This window comes from Ochotona curzoniae, unplaced genomic scaffold, assembly GCF_017591425.1.
Source record: "Ochotona curzoniae isolate NIBS_2020 unplaced genomic scaffold, NIBS_Ocur_1.0 contig_2723, whole genome shotgun sequence".
In the NCBI taxonomy this organism is placed as follows: domain Eukaryota; kingdom Metazoa; phylum Chordata; class Mammalia; order Lagomorpha; family Ochotonidae; genus Ochotona; species Ochotona curzoniae.
In genome coordinates this window covers 11,191,071-11,214,718 of record NW_024465573.1, presented here as the reverse complement: position 1 = coordinate 11,214,718, position 23,648 = coordinate 11,191,071, and the positions used below count along the sequence as shown (strand labels likewise).

At 39.6% G+C, this 23,648-nt stretch overlaps 1 protein-coding gene across 1 annotated transcript in view; it reads right to left on the bottom strand.

Moving 5' to 3' along the window:
* Nucleotides 1-14,913: 14,913 nt before the first annotated feature.
* Nucleotides 14,914-23,648, bottom strand: part of CEP126 (centrosomal protein 126) — a 56,008-nt gene continuing 47,273 nt past the window's right edge. The window contains exons 10-11 of the mRNA XM_040977219.1: nucleotides 22,203-22,267; nucleotides 14,914-15,560 (exon numbers count right to left, since the gene is read on the bottom strand). Coding sequence (XP_040833153.1) covers nucleotides 15,498-15,560; nucleotides 22,203-22,267 — 128 coding nt within the window. The 3' untranslated portion in view covers nucleotides 14,914-15,497. The remainder of the gene's footprint in view (nucleotides 15,561-22,202; nucleotides 22,268-23,648) is intronic.

Here is a 23,648-nt window from a genome sequence, read left to right as displayed (position 1 = left end):
CTTCATTTTTCTCTCTCTCTCTTTCTGTCTTTCTTTCTTTCTTATTGCAAAGTCAGATATACAGAGAGGAGGAGGAGAGACAGGGAGGAAGATCTTCTGTCCATTGATTCACTCTCCAAGTGGCCGCAATGGTCGGAGCTGCGCTGATCCAAAGCCAGGAACCAGGAGCATCTTCCAGGTGCAGGGTCCCAAAGCTTTGGGCCGTCCTCAACTGCTTTCCCAGGCCACAAATAGGGAACAGGATGGGAAGTGGTACTGCCAGGATTAGAACCTGAGCCCATATGAGATCCCGGTGCATGCAAGGTGAGGACTTCAGCTGCTGGGGTATCTTGCTGGGCCCCCTTTTACTGATTTCTAACATCTATTTATACATTCACATGTTACTCTTGTTGCAATCTCATTGGTTTTTAAAAATGTAGACATTGTTTTTAGTATAATTACTTTGATTTTAAACAAGTTACACATAGCTTAAAAACAAAATGATGGAACTAGTGTTGTGTTGTAGTGGGCTAGGCTGCTGCTCACCACATGGGCATCCTGTATTGGAATGTTTGCATTGATACAAGCTGCTGTGCCTCTGATTTAGTTTCCTGCTAACACCTCTGGGAAAGCAGAAGAGAATGTGCTTGGGTCCCTGCTACTGAAGTGGCTGCAGCCATGCCAAGCCTGCTTTTTGCAGCCATTTGGGGGAATCAACCAGAAGTTGGAAGATGGACCCCTTGGCATCACAACTGCTCCTGTTTGCTCTGCCTTTCAAATGAATTAATATGAGAACAGAAGAGATTTTCCACTTGTTGGTTCAGTAGAAGTGGATGCAAACATCCAGTGCTAAGCCGGGCCAAAGCCAGGAGCCAGGAATTCCATTGTGTCTCTCACATGGCTGGCAGAGGCCCAATAGGCCCAATATCTGAGCCACTGTCTACTGCCTCCTAAGGCTATTAGTAGGGAGCTGAATTGGAGTTGGCACCACAGATGGAGGCTTAGACTACTATACCATGGTATCAGCACCGACCGCTATTTCTAGTCCCTGAAATTGCTTTCTTTTTTAGTCTTTCCTTGTCTGACCCATTCTTCAGATCTCAGCTGAGTAGTCACATTTTCTAGGAAGCCTGCCTTCACTGCCCAAATCTGGATTAGACATCCACTACACATGGTTTTATTATAATCTGTGCTCATTTCTTGACTGATGAGACTGTATTTGATCTCTTGGATGGTCTCACTTTCAAGCCTGGAGAGGTACTCAATCAAGTTGTATTGAGCGAATACAAAAATACACCACAGAACTCTCACTTTTCCATGAAGAATTTTTTTTTCCTTTGCTGGGATTATAGTAATACAAAAGGCAAAATACTTGTTTTATTTCCATGGATGTTAGATTAATAGGTGCTAATGTGTTGGTCAATGACCTTTAAAGAATACTTAGATTGCATTTTTAATATGATGGGTCTGGAGCAGTTGGTGTTATTTCTTGCTTTGTTTTTTAAATTAAAAAAAGGGCTGGCACTAGGGTGTAGTGAGCTAGGTTTTAGCCTGTGGTGCCAGTAACCCATATGTGTACCAGTTGGTGTCCCAGCTGCTTCACTTACAATCCAGCTCCTAGTTTAGGGCATGCGAAAACAAGAGAGGATGGCCCAAGTCCTTGGTCCCTGCACCCCAATGGGAGACCCAGAAAAAGCTCTTGGTTCTTGGCTTCAGATCAGTTCAGCTCCAGCTGTTGTGGCTATTTGCCAAGTGAACCTGTGGATGGAAAATCTGTCTGTCCTTTTATCTGCAACTCTTCCTTTTAAGATAATTAACATTAATGATAGTAATTATAAATGTTAAAAAATTTTAAACTTTGGGAAATAGTAATTTTTTTTAATGCCTAGGGATTGTTGAAATCTCTAGAATAAAAATGTTATCACAACTACTATGTATATGCAATAAAACAGGGTATTAAAATGCAAAATATATTTTAAAGTCTGTTTTATACAGAGCAGAAGATTAGCGTGAAATGCCACAACACAGGCCCCTATACTTTGTTTTTAAAAGCACCAGTGAGGGCCCGGCACGCTAGTGCAGTGGTTAAAGTCCTCGCCTTCAATGCACTGGGATCCCACATGGGCGCCGGTTCTAATCCCAGCGGCCATGCTTCCCATCCAACTCCCTGCTTGTGGCCTGGGAAAGCAGCCGAGGACAGCCCAAAGCAGTAGAGGAAGGCCCAAAGCCTTGGGACCCTGCACCCACGTGGGAGACATGGAGGAAGCTCCTGGCTCCTGGCTTCGGATTGGCTCAGCTCCAGCCGTTGCGGCCGCTTGAAGACTGAACCATGCATGGGACAGAAGATCTTTCTCTCTGTCTCTCCTTCTCTCTGTTTATCCGCCTTTCTAATAAAAATAAATCTTAAAAAATAAAAAAAGCCCCAGTGAGCGCAACAAAAGGCTGACATGTTGTTAGAAAGCTTGTTTTCGCTGATATTCCTGTATGTATTGTTCAAATATTTTTGAAATGCTTTTTAAAAAATTTCATTTAAGTAATCACTTTTTCATAGGGAGAGAGCGAGAGCACGCGAAAGCGCTTCCATTCACTCATTTAGTCCCCAAGTATGTGTGCTAGCTGCGGTTGGGCCAGGCTGAGGCCAGGATCAGGAACCCCATCCTGGTAGGTCGCGGGGCCCACACACTTGGCCTGTGGCACATGAGCAGGAAGCCAGACTGGGACCGAAGCAGCTCAGCCTCAAACCAGCACTGCCACAGAGACGTCAGCGTTGCAAGCCGTACTGGCCCAAGCTGCTGAACCATGAGACTTGCCCTTCAAGATGCTTTTGTGGCAGGCAAACTCATCTTTCATGGAAAATCTGGAAAGGCTTACTTTATGAATATATATAGTTTTTAAATCAGAGGAGACGGTCTCATTTGCTCTTACTCGATTTTTCTAATGGAAATTGTTATATATGTGTGCATAGACACACAATCACAATGTAGACCTATGGGGAATACAGACAAGTTTCCTGAGCAGAAATTAAATTCACCTGAAGTCCTGTCGAGAAAAAAATCGTTGCTGATATTCGGTCACATGGATATCCTGTTTTTTCTTTCTTGATGTTAGTTTCTTTCCTGTCAGAGTTAAGGTACCATCAGTATCTCCACTTGGCAACGAATCACTGTTATTCTCTATTATGTTAATGATCCTGCGGAAGTCATCAGGTGAATGGAGTTCCCAACTGTCACGTGGAATGCTACCTTATTGTCCTAATGTGACAATACGCTTTCTTACATATCTTTAAATATTTCGATGCTTGAGTAAATGCAGTTTTTAACTCTGAAGAAGAAAAATAACCAGGATCTTATAGAAGAGAATCAGGACCATAAGTGAAATGAGTGTGTATGTAAGAGAGGGCATGCTGGGAGTATAATTATTAGTACTAATGCAGGAGTCTTTTTACGTATCATTATCTCACATTATTAAACTTTAATTTACTGTTTGAGAAAAAGTTAGACCATAGCTATTTTCAGGTGGACTAAACCATGAACTGTAGTCGACCTCACACATGTATCACAACATATTAAAATAAAAAAAATCACAATCAGTAGCCTCTGATTTTACTGAGCCTCTGCTCAGTAAACTTGTCTGTATTCCCCATAAGTCTACATTGCAATTGTGTGTCTATGCACACATATATAACAATTTCCATTAGAAAAATCGAGTAAGAGCAAATGAGACCGTCTCCTCTGATTTAAAAATATATATATATATATTCATAAAGTAAGCCTGGGTAGTAAACCACTAGTAGCTGAAGATAACTAATTGCCTGTTAGCAATTGCTTTTGAAGCAAGTCAGGGATGAGCATTTGGCCTGGTGGTTAAGATGTCGGTGAAGAGCCTGTGTTCTTTTTTTCTTTTTGTTTTTTAAGATTTATTTTTATTGGAAAGCCGGATATACAGAGAGGAAGATCTCCGTCCGATGATTCACTCCCCAAGTGACTGCAATAGCTGGCGCTTCGCCGATCTGAAGCCAGGATCCAGGAACTTCTTCCTAGTATCCCAAATGGGTGCAGGGTCCCAAGGCTTTGGGCCATCCTCGACTGCTTTCCCGGGCCACAGGCAGGGAGCTGGATGGGAAATGGAGCTGCCGGGATTAGAATCGGTGCTCAAATGGGATCCTGGCACGTTCAAGGCAAGGACTGTAGCTGTTAGACTACCGCACTGGGCCCAGTTTTATTATTATTATTTTTTTGTGAGCCACCCTTTAGTCATTTTTCTGGGAAATCAAATTTAACATCCTTGCCTGCGAGTTTTTTTTACGCACATAAGAGAAAGTTTCTACCTTTTGCTCCACGTTATTCTGCGGCAACCATAGATTTTTCAAAAGCTGCTGGCGGGCCCGGCGCAGTGGCGCAGTGGTTAAGGTCCTCGCCTTGCACGCCCGGGATCCCATATGGGCGCCGGTTCTATCCCGGCAGCCCCGCTTCCCTTCCAGCTCCCTGCCTGTGGCCTGGGAAAGCAGTCGAGGACGGCCCAAAGCTTTGGGACCCTGCACCCGCGTGGGAGACCCGCAAGAGGCTCCTGGCTTCGGATCGGCAGAGTACTGGCCGTTGTGCTCACTTGGGGAGTGAATCATCGGACGGAAGATCTTCCTCTCTGTCTCTCCTCTCTGTATATCTGCCTTTCCAATAAAAAAATAATAAAAATAAATCTTTAAAAAAAAAAAAAAGCTGCTGGCAACCATTGTGATAAAGTTTATTACCTTATAACCACTAGAGGGCAATATATCACGTTAGTTTTTAACTCTCAAAGGCTTGGTAGAGATGACCTAGTTACATGTGAATGGTAGACATAAAAATATACTTGAAAAAATTGTTAGACTGTTACTTTACTGTTATTTGAGGACTTACTACGTGATACACACTGAGTTAGGGATTCATAGGACACGTGCTATTATTACAGAAACAAATGTGCCAATACAAGGCAGCGATCTGTGTTTATTTCGTCCATGTTTGTCTTTCCAGTCTCACATCCTGCCCCTCCCCAGCTTGCCGTCTGAAAGGCAGCCACGCTGACCTGCTTGTAACTGCCTGCACATGCTGTTCTCTTTCTGGAAGACTGTTTCCACGCCTGTCTGCCTAGTGAACCCCAACTTACATACCTCAAGTCCCAACATTCTGATTTTCTCAGCCAGAGTTAAATCAGAGTGTTTTCTCTCTCTCACTCCTTTGGGGTCAAGTTAACCCTTGTCACAGCTGTTTTTGTCTTTCCTCTCCCTGAACATGGACCATTAGAGCTCAGGGTATGTACTACTCATGTTTGTTTCTCTAACTGTGTATCATAGCGTCTGCTTGGTGCTTAAAATACAGACGTTAGTAAGTGAAATAAAAATGCTATGGCCAGATGCTGTAATGAGTTAACCTCCTATTTGGTCCACCGATCTGTACGCCCTCTCGTTTTGTATACAGCGCTCCCACTGCCAAAGCATACAGCAGACAGACTGCTCACCATGATGGAGAGGGAAAGGTAGGCTTTGTCGAATACGAAGGGGAAATTATCTTTTGGAGAATAATTCAGGCACCTTAAATTTCCCCTAGGACAGCCTGGAGTATGCTAATCCCCTTAGAAATACAATAGCTAAGACTAAATCAACATTGTTCTTTCCTTACTTTGTTCTCACCTCCTTTCCTTACCTTGCAATATTCACTCAGCCAAGTAGGTGGAGGGTTTTGTTTCCCATGTGCCCAGAGGACAACGACCGTGACACCTTCGGTGCTACCTTCCTACCGTGCTCTGTCAAAGTTTAGAGGATTCAGAGTCAAGCTTTAACATGTTCCTAGTACTCAGCAAATAAAAGTTTTCCATCCAAGTGGTATCTATATCTGTTATAAAAGTCTTCATTATATAACCCCTTTGGCATATTCATTAAGTTTTTCCAAACATATTTTTAGCTTATTCTAAACCTTGTAAATATTTCCAAACTTATAATTGTCTTGCAAATTCTCTGTCAAACCTGGTTGTACATTGTGAATTTCAGAGTCATACAGACTTTAGTGCGATTCCTGGATGTGTCGTTTCCTAGCTTTGTGACCTTGGGCATAGTACTTAATCTTGTTCCAAGTCTATTAAATATGAGTATCACAGTACTACTTACCTCATTGGGTTGCCAGGAAGATTACATGACATTCTGCATATAAAGCACTTTGCACAAGACTTGGTACGTTGTAAACTTTCAGACCATGTTAGCTGCTGTCACAGGATAAAGATTTTTATTACAGGATATGATCACGTTTCCCTTGGTATTTCTCTGACGTGGAGTGGCTTTCTCCTTCACTGTGCAAACGGAGAGGAGGATTTCTGTGATATTGATGACACAGAAGTTAAAGAGGGCTTGTGACAATGAGAGCTGTTAGTGAACCCTCCCCTTCTGCCTGGGGCGGGGAGAGCCGGGCAGGGAGCCGGGGGCTGTTACAGACGAGGCAGGGCACCGCGGGCATCAGTTGGGGTCTCAGCATGTTTCCCCACCCTCAGAGCCTTTACCTGTGCAGCCGCCTCAGATGCCTCAACAACAGGGTGAGGTTCTTTCACCATCTGAGCACTGAGTGAAAGCTTTTCCTTCTGTAGTGTCACTATATTGGGCTTGGGATGCGGTTTTGAAACAGACTGTCTAAAGTATAGATTCCTGTGGGTAAGAATATTACTTTGTATAATCCATTTAATATACATATCTATGTAAGTTCTTAATGCTTTTTAAAAACAATGTGTACCTTAATGTTTTAGACACTTATAGCTACATTTGTTCTGAGCCCAAAACTGGTACATATGGTACAATAAAATATTTTAAATAGAGTGAGAAATTTTAACTGTTTTGAAAAGCAGAGTGGCGCACACACATATACAGAGAGAAACTTAACAAAAAAATGATTTATTTGGAAGGCAAAATGGTGAAAAGACAAGGGAAGAAGCATTCCACAGCTGGCTTACTACGCAAAGGGCTGTGACAGCTGGGACTGAGCCTGGCTGACTCAGGAGCCTAGAGCTGCTTTTCAGTCCCCCAGGTGTGTGACAGGGGCCTAAGCAGTTGGATGATCCTCTGTTGTTTCTTAGACATTAGCAGGCAGCCAGATGCAAGGCAGAGCAACCGGAACTCCAACTGGCACTTAACTTGCTGCACTGCAATTACTGGCCCTTGACAGAGTATGTTACTTAATAAAGTGAAGAAGGCATAGCATGAACACTTATATACTAAAAATGAGAAGCAGAACAAATTAGTTCTTCAAGTATTAGAATATTTCATAGATCACTTTCAATAAACTTCATTAGAACTGATAGTTAATTGCATAAGTAGTACTGCTATTTTATTGTTAATGGATAGCTAAAAGAAATTCAGAGAAAGAATGTTTAAAGCATTTGTTGGTGTATTTCCGTGGGAGAAGGTTCTGGACTGCCAGCTCCACTGGCATCCTCATCAGGGCAGGCTAGACTTGGACCCTTTTCCCTGTGAACTACTGGGTTTAGATGGGTAGGCGGTCAGAACGGTAGTACTTACACCTGCTTTGGCAATAATGTTAAGTTCTTCAGATAACTGTCCCAAATCCCTGGCTTGTATGATCCAGGTACAAACCTGGCATCAGTATTTTTCAAAGCTCACACGTGATCCTGATATGCAGCAAATTCTTGTTTTAATCTAGATTCTTGTTTTTCAAAGTGTGAAAAATGGGCCCGAAGCATTGGTATTACCCGAGTCCCACCCCAGACATACTACACGAGAAAAAGCATCTGCCAGGATCCTCAGGTGCTATGAGAGTTCACTAACATCTGCAAAGTACTACCTCATACCATTGTTCCTCTTTGCTTGTTGAAATCTCTGTCACTTTTGAGATAAATCCCTTAAAAATATTCTACTTTTTAGAAAATTTTTATTGAGAATGTTGATTCACAGAGAGGACAGACACACAGAAAAGGATCTTCCATCAGCTTGTTTATTTCCAAATGGCCACAACAGCTAGAGCTGAACTGAATCAATGACAGGAGAAAGAAGCTTCTTCCAGGACTCCCACATGGGCACAGGGACCCAAGGCCTTGGACCATCCTCCACTGATTTCCCCGGCCACAAGCAGGGAGTTGGATGGGAAGTAGAGCAGTTGGGGCACAATGTTAGTGCTTGCAGGTGGAGAACTAGCCAGCTGAGCCACCAGGCCACCTGGAGAATAATTTTTTTTTCTTCTTCTTTTTAAAAAATTTTATTTATTTTTATTTTAAAGGCATATTGACAGAGAAACAAGACATAGAGGAAGATCTTTCATTGTGTGGCTCACTCACCAAGTGGCTGCAATGGCCAGAGCTAAGCCAATCTGAGGCTAGGAGCTGAGAGCCTCATCTGAGTCTGCTATGTGGGTGCAGTGTTTCAAGGCTTTGGGCCATCCTCTGTTGCTTTCCAAGGATACAAACAGGGAACTGAATGGGAAGTGGAGCAGCCAGGATATCAAATGGTACCTGTATGGAGCCCTGGCACAAGCAAGCCAAGGATTTAACCACCAGGCTATTGCACTGGGTTTGCTGATAACATTCTACTTTCTAACTCCTCTAGTTCATTATAAGATTTCATCCTAGAAACCCCACAGGAGACAGGAGCAAAGGATGGTTCAAGTAATTGGGACCCTGCACCTATGCGGGAGACCTGGAAGAGGCTCCGGTTCCTGGCTTCGGACTGGCTCAGCTCTGCCTGTTGTGGCCATTTGGAGAGTGAAGCAGTGCATGGAAGATCTTCTCCCATCTCTTCCTCTCTCTGTAAAATCTGCCTTTCCAATAAAAATAAATAAATTAAAAAATATATAGTAAAGTGTCATACAATTTTTGATGTTTAACTGATGACTGTGTTTAAGGCTCATTCCTCTCTTATTCCCTCTACCCCCAATCTGAGTCTGTTGATGACAAAGTCCTGATGTTTTTTCTTTTCGTTTCATCAGGATATTTAAACCAGGAAATTCAAGTCCTAGTTTGTAGAAGGCAACCATTAGCTGAGCCCTATACCCTTAACTGAATAAAACCTAAAGCTATCTCCTTTTCTTTTCTTCATGCCATTTCTGGTGTACTTGGGAGGCCTGCCTGACCTGTAGTTCTGCTTATCTCAATTATATAATTAATAAAACTTTTCATACCTTCTTGATAAAGTGTATTGTAGCCACATTTGAAGCACCTTAAAAAAATTTTAGCTTAGGCTGAAATTCAATAGTTTCAACAGAGGTTAAAGAGAACAGTATCAAAAACCAAACAAATAGTATCTTAACTTTGATAAAATTTGATATCTTTGTTCACCTAAAGGTTCCTAGCTGGCATTGTGACTGTGATGTCACCACGGGCGTGGTTTTCATTTATTTTGTTTCTCCATCAGCTTTAGATAGGAGGCTTGTCTGCAAGGTGCCATGATACACACTAAGTCTGCATTCCAGCCATCATGAAGAAGTTGAAGAGGAAAAGGACAATTTTCCCTTTTCCTTAGGGAAACAGTTTCAAACATGACCATTTTTAGCTGCAAGAGAGACCAGGAAACACTGCTTTCAGTTTGAAAACAAAACAAAACAAAACAAGACAAAACAAAACAAAACAAAACAAAACAAAACAAGACAAAAAAAAACAGAACACATTACTGTTTCATCTATAGGTTACATGCCTATAAATTACTAAGGAAAAAAACCTGGAGACTAAATACTAGACAACTAGCAGTCTGTGTCACTCAAGTCTTCCTTGGACTCCACATACATGCAGTAGACAAAATAACGTCCTTTCTGGTCTCCCTTCATTCCCACATCCCTAAGAACTCCGCTTTCTAATCCCAGAACCTGTGCATTTGGGGACTGTGTTAGGTAACATGACCAAGGGGAATTAACTTTGCCAATAAAATTAAGTTTGCTAGTCAATCAACTTTCAGATAACACAGAATTATTCAGGGAAACCCAAGGTAATGATACAGGTCTTCAAAAATGGAAGACAGGCAGAAAGGGAGGTAAAAGTAGCAGCAGGAGAACAGAACCAATTGGACAACCACCCCAGCCAAACGATGAGAGTGAAAATCTGGGTGACGGAGACTTGAGGCTGACTGTGTCAGCCAACGGACATTAGGAGGACTGCCTCAACTTTGGATCGGTGAAACTGACATTTCACAACTATCCAAACCACGTGAGCAGAGCCCTCGGAACACGCACACACCAGGACCCTGGGCTGATACTGGGTGGCGCTTCGTCATCCCTAGGTATTGGACATTTGGGAGGCTGGGTGTGCCTTCCCCCTTTTTTTCTCTCCTTCCCCCAGAAACAAGAAGAAATAGCAAATTTGGAAACCATAATTTAACCCACTTTTCCCTAACCTTTGATCCTTCCTATCCCAATCAACCATGCAATCATAATGACAAAAAGAAAAACCATAAAAAGGAGGTTAAAGCTGTGTGAAATCTGTGTGAAAAGTTTGGCCCATCATTGCTTGCTTTGAAGACAAGGAATAGAGCTTTGACTCACAAAACATATGTAGCTTCTAGAAGTTAGGACAGGTTAATGCAGATTCTCTCCTGGAGCTTCCAAAAAGGAACACAGCTTCACTGATACTTACATTTTTGTCTAGAGAGGCTAATGTTAAATTTCAAGAATTATAAGATTGCATTTGTGTGTTCTTATAAAAGCAACTTGGTTGTGGTTGCTTGTTATTGCAGCAATAGGAAACTACCACAGGTTTTGTACTGGAAATGGGGTGTTGTTGTAATACATACCTAAGAAAATGTAAGAAGCTTCAGAACATGACAGTGGGCAGAGGCTGGAAGAATCGAGGAGATGCTAAGAGAAACCTGCATTGATCAGATTCAGCAGGAATATGAATGTTGGGAGGCTGGTGTGGTGGTATAGCACACTAATCCTACACCTGCAGCATCGGTATCCATATCAGCACTGGCTGGTGTCCCCGCTGCTCCATTTCTGAATTCAGCTCCCTGCTTATGAAGGCAACGAGGGATGGCTCAAGTCCTTGGGCCGCTGAAACCATGTGGGAGACTTCATAGAAGCTCCGGGATCTTGGTTTCACCTCTGGTCATCACAGCCATTTGAGGAGTACATCAGGATGGAAGAGTTCTCTGTTTCTCTTTTTTCAAATCTGCCTTTTAAATAAAAATTAATAAATCTTCAACAAATATGAATGTTAATTACTCTGCAGTGTGAACACAGAGGAGTTAAAAAGAGTCTGGTAAAGAAAAGATGTTTAGGGCCCAGCGCAGTGGCGCAAGTGGTTAAGCTCCTCCCCTTTGCATGCCCGGGATCCCATATGGGCACCTGTTCTATCCCAGCAGCCCCGCTTCCTTTCCAGCTCCCTGCCTGTGGCCCGGGAAAGCAGTCGAGGACAGCCCAAGGCTTTGGGATCCTGCACCCGCGTGGGAGACCCGGAAGAGGCTCCTGGCTTCGGACCAGCATAGCATCGGCCGTTGTGCTCACTTGGGGAGTGAATCATCGGACGGAAGATCTTCCTCTCTGTCTCTCCTCTCTGTATATCTGCCTTTCCAATAAAAAAAAAAAATAATAAAAATAAATCTTTAAAAAAAAAGAAAAGAAAAGATGTTTAATTTTGGAGAATGTTTAAGTCATCATGAGCAGATTCTTGGTCACAAATATGGATGTTAACATCAGTGTCAGTTACTCAAAAGATAATGAGCGATGTGTTAATGGAAACTTAGGGGGATTCTTGCTACAAAGGTTAAAAAAAAAGACAGTAGAATTGTGTCATGTAGTTATATGGAGAGTACAGCTTTAGAAATGATGAAGTTGGCAATATTTAATATTTAGCCCAGGATATTTCCAGGTACAATTTGATTTCCTTTTGCGGCTTCTGGCAAAATGCTCAACCATCTGTCATTTAGCTTCAGGTTTAGGACTTTAGATTTGCTTGGATTTAGATGAGATTTTTGACTTTGGGCTGATGATATGACAGGACAAAGTCTTCAGGGACCTTCTGAGGAAGTGGGTAGACAAGTGCATTTGTGGAAAGAGGAGGATAAATTATGCTGGACAGAATTATGGTCCAAAAATGTGCATAACCTACGACTGTTAGAGCTTTAGCTGTTGAAAATATATATTTGAAAGGCAGAAAGGGAGAGGGAGAGAGAGGGGGAGGGAGGGAAAGAGAGAGAAGGAAAGAGAGATTCCATTCATTCCATCCACTGGTTTACGACAGTCCAGACTTGACAAAGCTGAACCTAAGGGCCCCAAACCCCATCAGGGGCTCCCATGTGGATGGCAAGGAATGAAGTGGTTGAGCCATCACTGCTCCTCCCAGATTGTACATCAGCAAGGAGCTGGAACTGGAGCAGAACTGGGACTCCAACCAGGCACTCAGATACATGATGTGGGCATCCCATGCGCCATTCTAACCACTGCGTCAAATTCCAGGCACAGGATATTAGCTTCTTATTGCTGGTGTAACAAGTTATAAAAAATTTAATAGTGAAAGTTACTCAAATTTATTAGCTTACAGTTTTGAAGGTCATAAACCTGAAATGGGTTTCTCTGGGTTAAAATTAAAGTGTTGGTAGATCTGTCTTACTTTTGTAAGTTCTAAGAGAGAATCTGTTCCCTTGTCCCCCTACACCCTCACCCCCTTTTTTTTCTTCTAGAGGCCACATTTATTGATCTCCTTTCTTTACCCTCAAAGCCAGCAGTGTGTGTCTTCAACTCTCTGATGCAGTGAATGACTCTGCGGCCTTTTTTTCTTTCACCTACAGGAACACTTATATTTACATTGGACTCACACGGACTCATGTGCTTCTGAAGATCCTTACCTTGATTAGATCTGCAAAATTCCTGCTGCTATGCATGACAGAACATTTACAAGTTTCAGGGAGGAAGATTCAGACAATTGGAGGGCTTATAATTTTGCTTTACATTTTAAGATTATTAACTGTAATCTTACCAACAATATTGTATGTCAATCTGTTTGTCTATTCTCTCTTGGATCCATTACAAATAGGTTTTCTTGCCCCAGTATCCCACTGAAACTTTTTTCTTTCAAATCCACCAATTACCTTAAGGGAGCCAGATCCACAGGGAATTTCTCAGTCTTCATTTAACTGACTCAGTTACAATTTCATGCTTAGCTCTTCAGAGTTTTTTTGGGTCATATATTATTTCATGCCATCCATACACCAACAGTCCACAAATTATGTTTAGCCAGCACCTCACCAAATTCCAAACTTGTGTCTCTGTCTATTCAGACTCAGTATGCAGCTAGCTAAAAAATAAGTCAAAATTTAAGAACTGATTTTCAGTACCCATTTGCTCCTCTCTTTGTAAAGAGTATTTCATCTCAGAAAATGATTTTGTCATTCACACAGTTACTAAAGCCAAAATATCATTTTGGAATTTGTTGATTCTTCCTCCTACATATGCTTCACATCCACTCCATCAGGAAGGAAGGAGTTCAAATGTCTTGTGAATCTATCCACTTGCTATTACCACCATGATTAACCTGATCTGTACCAGAACTTCTCACTTAGGTCATTGAAAAATCTCTTTGGTGGGTTCCCTTCCCTAAATATGTGTCACATCCTCCCTTACCCATCAGATAGACTCTCTGGGTACCAGAGGAATCCTTTGAGAACCTTCCTACATTCTTGAGTACCAACTTCTTTTAAATAGAATGCTACTTTCCCATTATCATGAAAGTTAACTCTTACCTCCCTCAGATCACTGCTCCAATGAAACTTGCTCAGAGACTTTCTCTGTCACTTTACCTCTTCATCTACACAGTGTTCTCCACCTCTCTGCCATGCTCCAGTTTTCATTTAGCACACTACCTGAAAGTATGCTTTTAATATATTTAAAAACAATATTCCCACTAAAGTATGAGCTCCATGATAGCAAATAATTTATCTTGCATGTATTAACACATAGGATGGTACCTAGCTTATGAAGGGGTTTGACACATTAAGTGACTGAATATTTTCTCCTTTTTCTAGGTATCCTGGCTATTTTAAATTTCTAAGAGTATAGAAATGAATAGCAACGTCTATTTCCAGGAGCTCTTGGTCTAGAAGAAACATATGTGCATAAAAATAGGTTCCGTGCTATATAAAAAGGCCATTAATTTGCTTAAAAAGAAATAGTAGAGGATTAGTAGGACTAGAGAAGGTTTGCTCAGAACAGTATTTGAAAGAATGAATAATGAATCAGATAAAAGCTGCATGGCGGGGAGATACAGGGCTAGTCCAGTCCAAGAGTATAGTGCATGTACAACCTTCATGTGGGCAAGTACAAGTAATGTGGCACACTACAATGACTGGCATGGTAGGACACTGGTCACCACGGCACCAGGTAAACAGACAGGGATTCAGAACAGGAAGAATCTTAGATGTTAAGAAATACACTTTTTTTTTTTTTTTAAATAAAAGCTTATTTCTTCAATAGCTGAAGGGAAAACTGAAAACCTTCAAGGTTAGATTGATAATGGTAGGTTTTATACTGGCTGTTTCATTAACATTTTCAGCTGCAGATTATATGAGGCCTTAAAAATCATTTAATGTGGTTCTGCCAAGGCAACAATAGCAGGTATTTGAAACTCAATAAATCTATAGCAGGCTAATTTTTTTTAAGTCAATAATTTTGTATGGCCTGCAAATGATGTTACAAATATCCACAGGGCCCTTGGCAGAAAAAAGGTTCCCTACCCCTGCAACATTTCACAAGAAGCAAATATTCAGCTTGAAGCAGTTCAGATGAAGGCCTTAGGTAGAAATATTTGAGGGAAAATGAGAGAATGGATGAGAGTCACAATTGTGTAAAAAAAATTAAGATCAAACAACTTTTGCCTTTGCTTATAACATTTAAAAAGTGAACTTCTAATATAAATCTTGGATCCAGAGCAGACATTTATAACAGAAAAAGAAATCGCTATCAGGCAGTTCAAGTAATCCAGTTGGGATTGTTTATTTTTATTTTTGCCATTAGTCCCTGCTACGTTGAAGTGAACCTAATCTCCCTGGATAAAGTGATAACATTACTTTTTGAACAAGCAGAGCTGATAACAATAACCCTTGGTAACATCTTTCAACTACAGAGATCCTGCCAACATCCTGAATAAATAGCTTTACCATTTAGATGGATTGCTTTAATCATAAATTTCTTATATTACTTTAAAAAATTAATAAAATTTATTATGATTTTCAGAAAACAAAGCTTTGCAATTGCAGCTAACACATAATTTGAATAACAAAATATCCTCTTTTTAAATAGAATTAATTTATATCTAGTAGCATGCCTGTTGAAAACAATTAAATATTTCTGTTCATTAAAAAGTATTATCAATAAAATACATAACAACTATAATGTCAATGTAATGCATAAATGTGAACTAGTCAATTTATTTCCGTTACCCATGTTATGATCTAATTTGATTTTATGGCTATAGTATTTTTAATCATTAATAAACACAGAAATATATAACACATTTACAGGATATTTTCAAAAATAAAGATTCCATTAAATAGTTACTATTATACTGCATCAGAATTTTCTTTGTAATCTGGATCCAACATCAGGAGATGGACTGGCTCTTGGCTGGCTGGTCTGCAACAATTTCAGAATATTCTTTTACTATGGTATTTATGGATTTTAACAGACAAATCTTATAGACAATAAACTTCAATAAGATTAAACTGATAATTATCAATTCTCAAATGCTACATATACACATATTTCAACAAAATTGCATACCATATTAAATATAATAATCCACAGTCTTCACTCTTCGCTATTGGAAAATACACTTAAAAGTGGCTCTTATTATGATCTCCTGTGTAAATGGTTAAAATTAAATGATTTTATTTTCTACAGGAAGTACCAGCATAGGGATAGTTTGACAATATATTTGGGCTAAAAAAAGTAAGTTGATTGGGAGGGTAACTGTTAAAAATTCACTGAATTTATCTTACTTTAAAAAGTAAATAAAATACTTTAAAATGAAAATGCTGATTCCTTGACTAATGTTTGTTTTTCATTAGAAACCATCACCAAGGCAATAAAAGGGGTTCTCAGGTTGCTCTGCTGCAAGTCTAAAATAATGTATATCGCATGCTGTGCCTATGAAAATGCGATACATTTCTCTTCGTTGAAGCCACAGCAGAGGGCTTGATCTATGGGAAGATCAGATAAGAGTAAATCCTGCAGTGCAGTGCGAGCTCTGTGGGGCCTACACGCACATAAGGAGTCCCAGGGGGAGCTGTGCACTAACCAACAGCATGTAAATGATGAGTCTGGGGAAACAAGTGAAGGTAAGACTGAAAAGATCCAGAATGATTTGTTTTCTCTTATAGGTAATCACTTAAGTTGGGTTTTAAGCAGGTCAGTGATACATTCATAGCTGTGTTTCCAAGAGATCACTCTGGTGACAGTGGTGTAAAATGCACTGGAGTGAGCAAATTCACCGATGAAACGGGCCATATGAGACAGAATTCTTTTTAGAGATTTATTTATCTATTTTGAAAATAGAGAGAGAGAGAGAGAGAGAGAGAGGTTTTCCATCTGCTGGGTCATTCCCCAGATGGCTGAACCAGCCAGGGCTGAGCCAGGCTTAAACCAGCATCCATTAACTTCACTGAGGTCTCCCATATAGCCTCAGTGATCTAAATACTTGCACCATCTTCCATTGCTTTCCCAGGCCATGAGCAGGGAGCTGGAATGGAAGTGGAGCAGCTGAAGCTTGAATTGGTGATCATATGGGTGGCCAGGGTGACAGGCAGCAGTTTTATCTGAAATGCCACAATGCTACCCTATGATAAACATATTTTTTTAAAGATTTATTTATTTTTATTGGAAATGCAGATTTTCAGAGACAGAAAGAGCCTCCATCCACTGGTTCACTCCTCACGTGACTGCCAACAGCTGGAGCTGAGTCTATCCAAAGCCAGGAGCCCACATGAGTGCAGGGTCCCAAGGCTTTGGACCATTCCTCACTGCCCTCATAGGCCACAAGCAGGGAACTGGAAGGGAAGTGGAGCAGCTGGGACATGAACTGGTGCCTATGTGGGATCCCAACAGTTGCAAGGCGAGGACTTTAGCCACAAGGCTACCATGCAGGGCTCCCTAGGATAAATTCTAAAAACGTTATCAGTAAGAATGGAGAGGAGTGGAGGGATTTGTGATGCAAGTAGTAAGCATAATTAAGAAGACTTATTGACTAGGGAGTAATGAGAAGTGTGGCTACACAAATCATTTCTATCCGGGAAATTTGGTAGATGATAAAATCATTACTTGAAATACAGATTGAAAAAAGATGGATATTGTGGGAAAAGGAGAAATAAGTAAATCCTGGTTTTGAGACCTTGGCAAAGTTACATTGGTATTTATTCCTGGCTCAGAAGATTAAACAATAGAATATATGGGAAACCATCTGACACTGTAAAACCACACTTTTTAATGTCAAGAGCCTGGTAAGTATAAGTTTCTTTTCTTCTTTCTAATTACATATTAACAATGTTCAGTGTCATTAAATAATTCTAATTTGTTACATACCAACATTCATTAAAGGGCACTGGAAGAATTGCAGAAGCAGTGGGATTTTCACAGTGTATAAACTCCTGCTCCAGAATATCTGAGAAGTTTCAGGCTCTAATAAATCTACATTTTTACAGTAGTCTGAAAAGGTAGATCATAATCTATAGTCTTTCAATATACTATAAAAAGTCATCCAATAGTTTCTAAGTATTTAGTATGCTCTAGTTTCTATGAAGTAGATGCATAAGTGAAAAGCAACTGAGGTTATAAGAATATAAGTTCAAATAAAATTTTCAATTAAGAAGACAAAAATAAGTACCTGCGATAGCACAGTATTAACAGTACTAACTACAGAGGACAGTAAGATTATCTTCCACTATCCTGGTTATTATGGAAGGCTGCATGAAGGATGCACGAAGGATGTGACTGAATAGGATAGAATTTGGAAAGAAGAGAAAAAAAAACCCCAATACTAAAGTGCACTCAGCATGAATATAAGCAAACTATGAGGTAGAAAGAATATTGCAAATTTTCAAAATATTCACAGAAAATGCATATTATGAAAAAAACCTGTATATGGGTTGGGATAAATTTTGCACCAAAATAAACTTGCCAGGATAGGTGTTGTGGTGTGGTGGCTAAGCTATGGTTAGGACACCCCCATCCCATGCTGGAGTGCAGGTTCAATTCCTAGTTCTTCCTCACCTGATCCAACTCCCTGCTAATGCACCTGGGAAAAAAGTAGAGAACGGTCCAGTTCTGAGGTCCCTGACCCTCATGTAGGACACCCCAGTGGCATTTCAGCCTCTTGGCTTCCATCTGGCCTAGCCCAGGCTATTTCCGGTATTTGATGAGTAAGAAGGCTGATGGAAGATCTATCCATCTGAGTCTCCCTCTCTGTTACGCTTTTAAGTAAATAAATAAATACATTCTTGTGTTTTAACTGCATTCTATGATTTTTTTTTTTTGGATCATGTTCTTATTATGATGGAAGATGCCTACCTTAGTGCAATGAGAGTAAGTGTACAGGAATGAACCACTAAAAAGGTTGTTGAAATAATTCCTAATTTTTAGAACAGAAAGCTATGCTTCACATGCATATTTCGCTTATCTACTCTCAACATAGTTATTACATTTTTTTTGCTATGATACGGTGGGTTAAGTCACTGCCACCAATACTGGCATCCCATACGAGTGCTGGTTTCAGTCCTGTCCTACTTCTAATCCAACCCCCTGCTGATGTGCCTGGGAAAGCAGAAGATGCTCCATCTGGGGGACCCAGATGGAATCGCAGGCTCCCAGCCTCAGCCTGGCCCAGCCTAGCTTCTGCTGCCATTTTGGAAATGCACTATCAGATAGAAGGTCTCTCTCCCTTTTTCTGTACCTTTGTCTTTCAAACAAACAAATACTTTAAATAAGATGAGCCAAATAATGACAATGATAATACTATAACCTAACATGTGCTATATTTAAATACTGTTTTATGTACTTTGAATGGTTGATTATTTTATATAATCCTCAGATACATGCTGGGGTAGATGCTATTACTAAAAATGATTATGATAAGGCTGGTGTTATGACACTGTCTGCTAAGCCTCTGCCTGCAATGCCGGCATTTCATATGGACACTGGTTTATGTCCAGGCTGCTTCAATTTCAATTCTGCTCCCTTTGTGCTCTGGGAAAGCAGTGGAGGATAGCTCAAGCCCATGGACCCTTTACCTACTCAGGAGACCTGAAAGGAGCTTCTGCCTTTGGGTTTGCCCAGATCTGGCTGTTGTATCCATTTGGGCAGTAAACCAGAATATGGAAGAGCTCTCTCTCTCTCTCTCTCTGTCTCTTCTTCTTTCTGTAAACTTGCTTTTCAAACAAAACAAATCTTAAAAAAAAAAATGATTATGAGCATTTTAAGAAATGGCATAGGAAAGGGTCAGTTGTGGATTTTTGTTTTCTGTTTTCTAAAATTTCAGAGCCCCACTTACTCTAAGGAATGAATGGCTGCCCTCCACCAGAAGTGCTGACAATCCTCACCTGTTCCCAAATACTTCTCTGGCCCCAGTGTAGGATGGCTGAAATTCTATTAGAGAATCATTGCTATCCTCTCCAGATAACTGCTTCCAAATGACCTAACCAGTTTTAAAATGCTTTTTAACACTACAATTAATTTTAAACATTCATGCTGAATACCTCAGTTTTTTTCACTGAAAGATGCAAATCAATATAATTAAATACTGTAGAGATAAAGAACCCTAATGGAAAATAAGGTGAGAGAAACAGGCAAAAGAAGAAAATATGCATATGTTGGGGTGGTTTATATAACTGAGCTGATTGTAGATCAGAGGACATTTTTTTTTCCCCTACAGAACTGGGAACTCTGAATATGGAATGTGAATCAGAAAAAAAAGTTGTATCAAAATTAAGTTTCTCGAGTATAACACCATTGTAGTTACATGGAAGTGTTGTTAGGACAGCTTGTGTACTGAAGCATTTAAGGGGGACGTGTCATAATGTCCACAATTTGTTTTTTCAAATGGTTCATACATGGTATACTATCCATGTATTCTACCCATTCATCCATCCATTCATGCAGTCGATAAAGCAAGCATGACAAACACTTGTGAAATTCCAGTGACGAATATAACATAAAAATAGCATGGAAAATGACAGATAAATATGAAATGTCTAAATTTCCATGCAAGGTTGGCAAACAAAAAAATTTTGATGTCAGTTGTTCAAACAGGCACTGTAATTTATTCCATAGTTCAAGGTTCTGACCTGTGATAATTAGTGATTTTTAAAACTCCAAGAATACTGTTTGGAGATAGAGACTGAAAAACACTAATAATTAATTGTAACTATTACTAAAGAAAAACAACAAAACAACAAAAAATAAATGACTTCAAGCCCATCAGTGGTCTTGAATCCACATCAGTAACTTGTTAGTTCTTATGTACTCCAGCAACATAATGAGCCAGTAAACCAATGTGCATGAAGGAATAATTTCCTGATTGGGTGACTTTTTCTGATTACCAAGTAGTATTTAATACTCATGCTTGGCTGTCTGCAGTTAGCTCACTGTTTTCAAATTGAGCTGAAGTGTACAGAAAAGTGATGTCAGTCACTACAGATATATATTACCTAAATAAAGCTAACTCATAGTAATATAAGTGCAGTTGACAAGAATTGTCACAATCAAAATTTGAGCACAGAAAAATTATTATTATAAATATTACTTAAATTTCAAAGTTGCCGGAGATGAAAACTGAGAGAAAAAAGTGGAACTAAAGTGTAAAAAAGTGGCATGGAAATATATCCAATGACTGTTGCCAAGAGTTATATTTAAAAATCACAGTAGCAAAGAATTATCCCCCATCACTTAGTCTTGTGTCCAGAGGTAAATAATAAGTTTTCTCAGAACAGGTCTAGTCTTTTTCTTAATCACTCTTATTCACTATTATAACCAGAGCACAGCAGACTCTAAAACATGGGTGCAAAGTATTTATAAGCAAAATGAGCATTCTTACATAACCTTACTTTTTCTATCAAGATTTCAAAACTAGGGCACATGATGAAAAACAACTGAGCAAGCATCTAATTCTTCAGCAAAAAAATTCTCAGTGGGACCCTAACTTGAGGACTGTGAAAGTCAGGCAGTATCTTAGTTTGCAGATATCTTTACTGCAGACCTGGATGCCTCCTGATCACACAGATCTGATTTCCCCTTTCCCTTTCCCTCCCCATACCTCCTCTCCTATCTTTCTCCCTCTCTCCTTTCCTTCTGCTCTTCTCTTCTCTCCTCTCCTTTCCTTCCCTTCTCCCTCATTCATTTTTTCCCCTTCCTTTCCCTTTTGTTTCCTTTCTTCTAAAAGAGAGAGAGAGAGAGAGAGAGAGAGAGAGAGAGAGAGAGAGAGGAAGGATTTTCTATCTTATGTGAGTCAATCCCCAAATGGAACCATGAGACAAGAAATCCATCAAGGTCTCCCATGCGGATGGCAGGGAACTAAAAACAGAAGTCATCTGTCAGCTGCTGTCTCTCAGGGTGCACTTGGCAGGAAGCTGGATCAGAAGTGCAGAAGTAGGGCTGGAATTTGGCAATTTCATATGGGATATGGGCCTCACCAGCAGTGGCTTAACCCTTTCCCAACACAATGCCCGCTCCACTTGTGTTGTTTCTTAAGGTTGTGCCTCATAGATGTCCAGCTTGTATCACAGTTATTTGTATATACTATCATTGCATATGTCTTTCTCCCTTGAGTGAAACTTCTTGGATGCAGTAGCTACTTAGCATTTATATGTATATCTTAACTAGAATCCAGTTTTGAAGCAAAAAGCACAGATTCAAAATAGTAATATGTACTTTTAAACCATCAAAACAAGGGCAGAGTTAATCTCTAATACAAAACTGAGTAATTTCCAAGGTAGGCTAAACATGAAATTATGTGGGGATTGGTACACTAATACCTGGTTTCTTCTTTCATGACTGACGAGATATTCCAGATATAAAAATCTTTACAGTACAGCCATTTCTTTTTTAAAAGAAATTAGAATATATTGCTTGATGCTAATGAATTTTTTTGATAAAAAGTTGGTTGGGAAGAAACATATCTCTAAAACCTAACTGAGACAATTAATATCATCACAAGGTCATTATCTCTATTGATCAATATGTAAAATCATGAGTTTCCTTAAACTAAGAAAAACTTCTTGAAATACTTACCATAAATGGGACTATTTGAAAAGCATTTTTGATGGATGAGTGTTTGCTCATGGTTTCTTGTAGATCTGAAATAATTATATCATAATACAAAAAAATTGTTATAAAGGTTGAAAGAGAATGACTAGAAAGCAAGTACTGAATTCTGATGCTTCAAATGCTCAAAGTTTGCATTTTTCTATTTATTTTAGAAATAATCTTCATACCTACATTAGGTCTGAAAATGAAATTAATTAGAAACAAGTATCTAAAAGCTATGTGATAATGTCTAGTATTTTGACAATTATATAATACTCTTTATTCAAATATTACTTTTCTTTCAGTTTTTAACCAAAAATGAATTTCCTCCTTTGAGCTATCAGGAAGAGATACTTATTTAGCTACTGAGATACAAAAAAACTGAGTTATTTGGCTAATACTTGCTCTTTCAATTTTTTAGGCTTTTGTCCATGTAATAGCAAGCATCTGAATAAGAGAAAAAAATGTTAAAAAATGAAAACAAAAACAGGCAGTATATTTTATAGGAAGCATTTAAATTTTCACTTAATAGAAATTTAAAAAATTAAAAACCTTACAGCTATTGAGGTTTTTCTCTTTATTTGCCTAATTCTATACCTTAAATCCTATAGCATTAGTTCTATATCACTTATCATTACCATTTCCTGCCTTCTATTAATATATTAAGTATGACTTTAATTTTGAGGTTAATATACAGTTAAAGAGTAAATAAAACCCTTCAACGCAGCTAGTGTCTGGGTAACCATGCGGGTTAAGAAATCTGAACACATCTTCAGAACTTTCACAACTTGAGAACCATCTTTGAACTGCTTCAGAAGTGTCTTGGAGCTCCTTGTCCCACATGGCTCGGGTCCCAGCCCCTTCTGGCACCTGCAGTTGACTTTGGTTGTAGTTTTGGCATAGATGTGTATATATATCTTCAAAATAACACTGTTTAATTTTGCATGTTTTTGGACTTAACATAATTTGTTTTTAACTCACATTAACTCAATTTTGCTCAAAATTACTTTAAGATCTATTCAATGATGATCTACATAGTTGTAATTTATTCATCTTACTTGCTGAATACAGTGGGAGTAATTGCACAAATTTCCTAGGGTGGTTATGATGGACATTATTTATTTTTAAAATTATTTTTGATGATGTTTACATAATTGATTATGGGGAAGGGTTGAGATTTGGAGAAAGTGGATGAGGCCATTGTTTCAATTTTTTTTTCCTCTTTCTGTATCTTGGGGAAGGAGGGCTTTAAGGGGAGAAATCGCACCCAGCCTCCTGACAGCCTCAGTACCCAGGGATGGGGAACAGCCACCCAGGGTCCTCCCAGGGTCTGAGGGTTGTGCTCAAGTGGTTTTGATAGTTCTGAAATACTGCTGATTCTGTTGCTCCAAGGATGAGGAAATCCTTCCAAGTTCCATTGGCTGACATAGT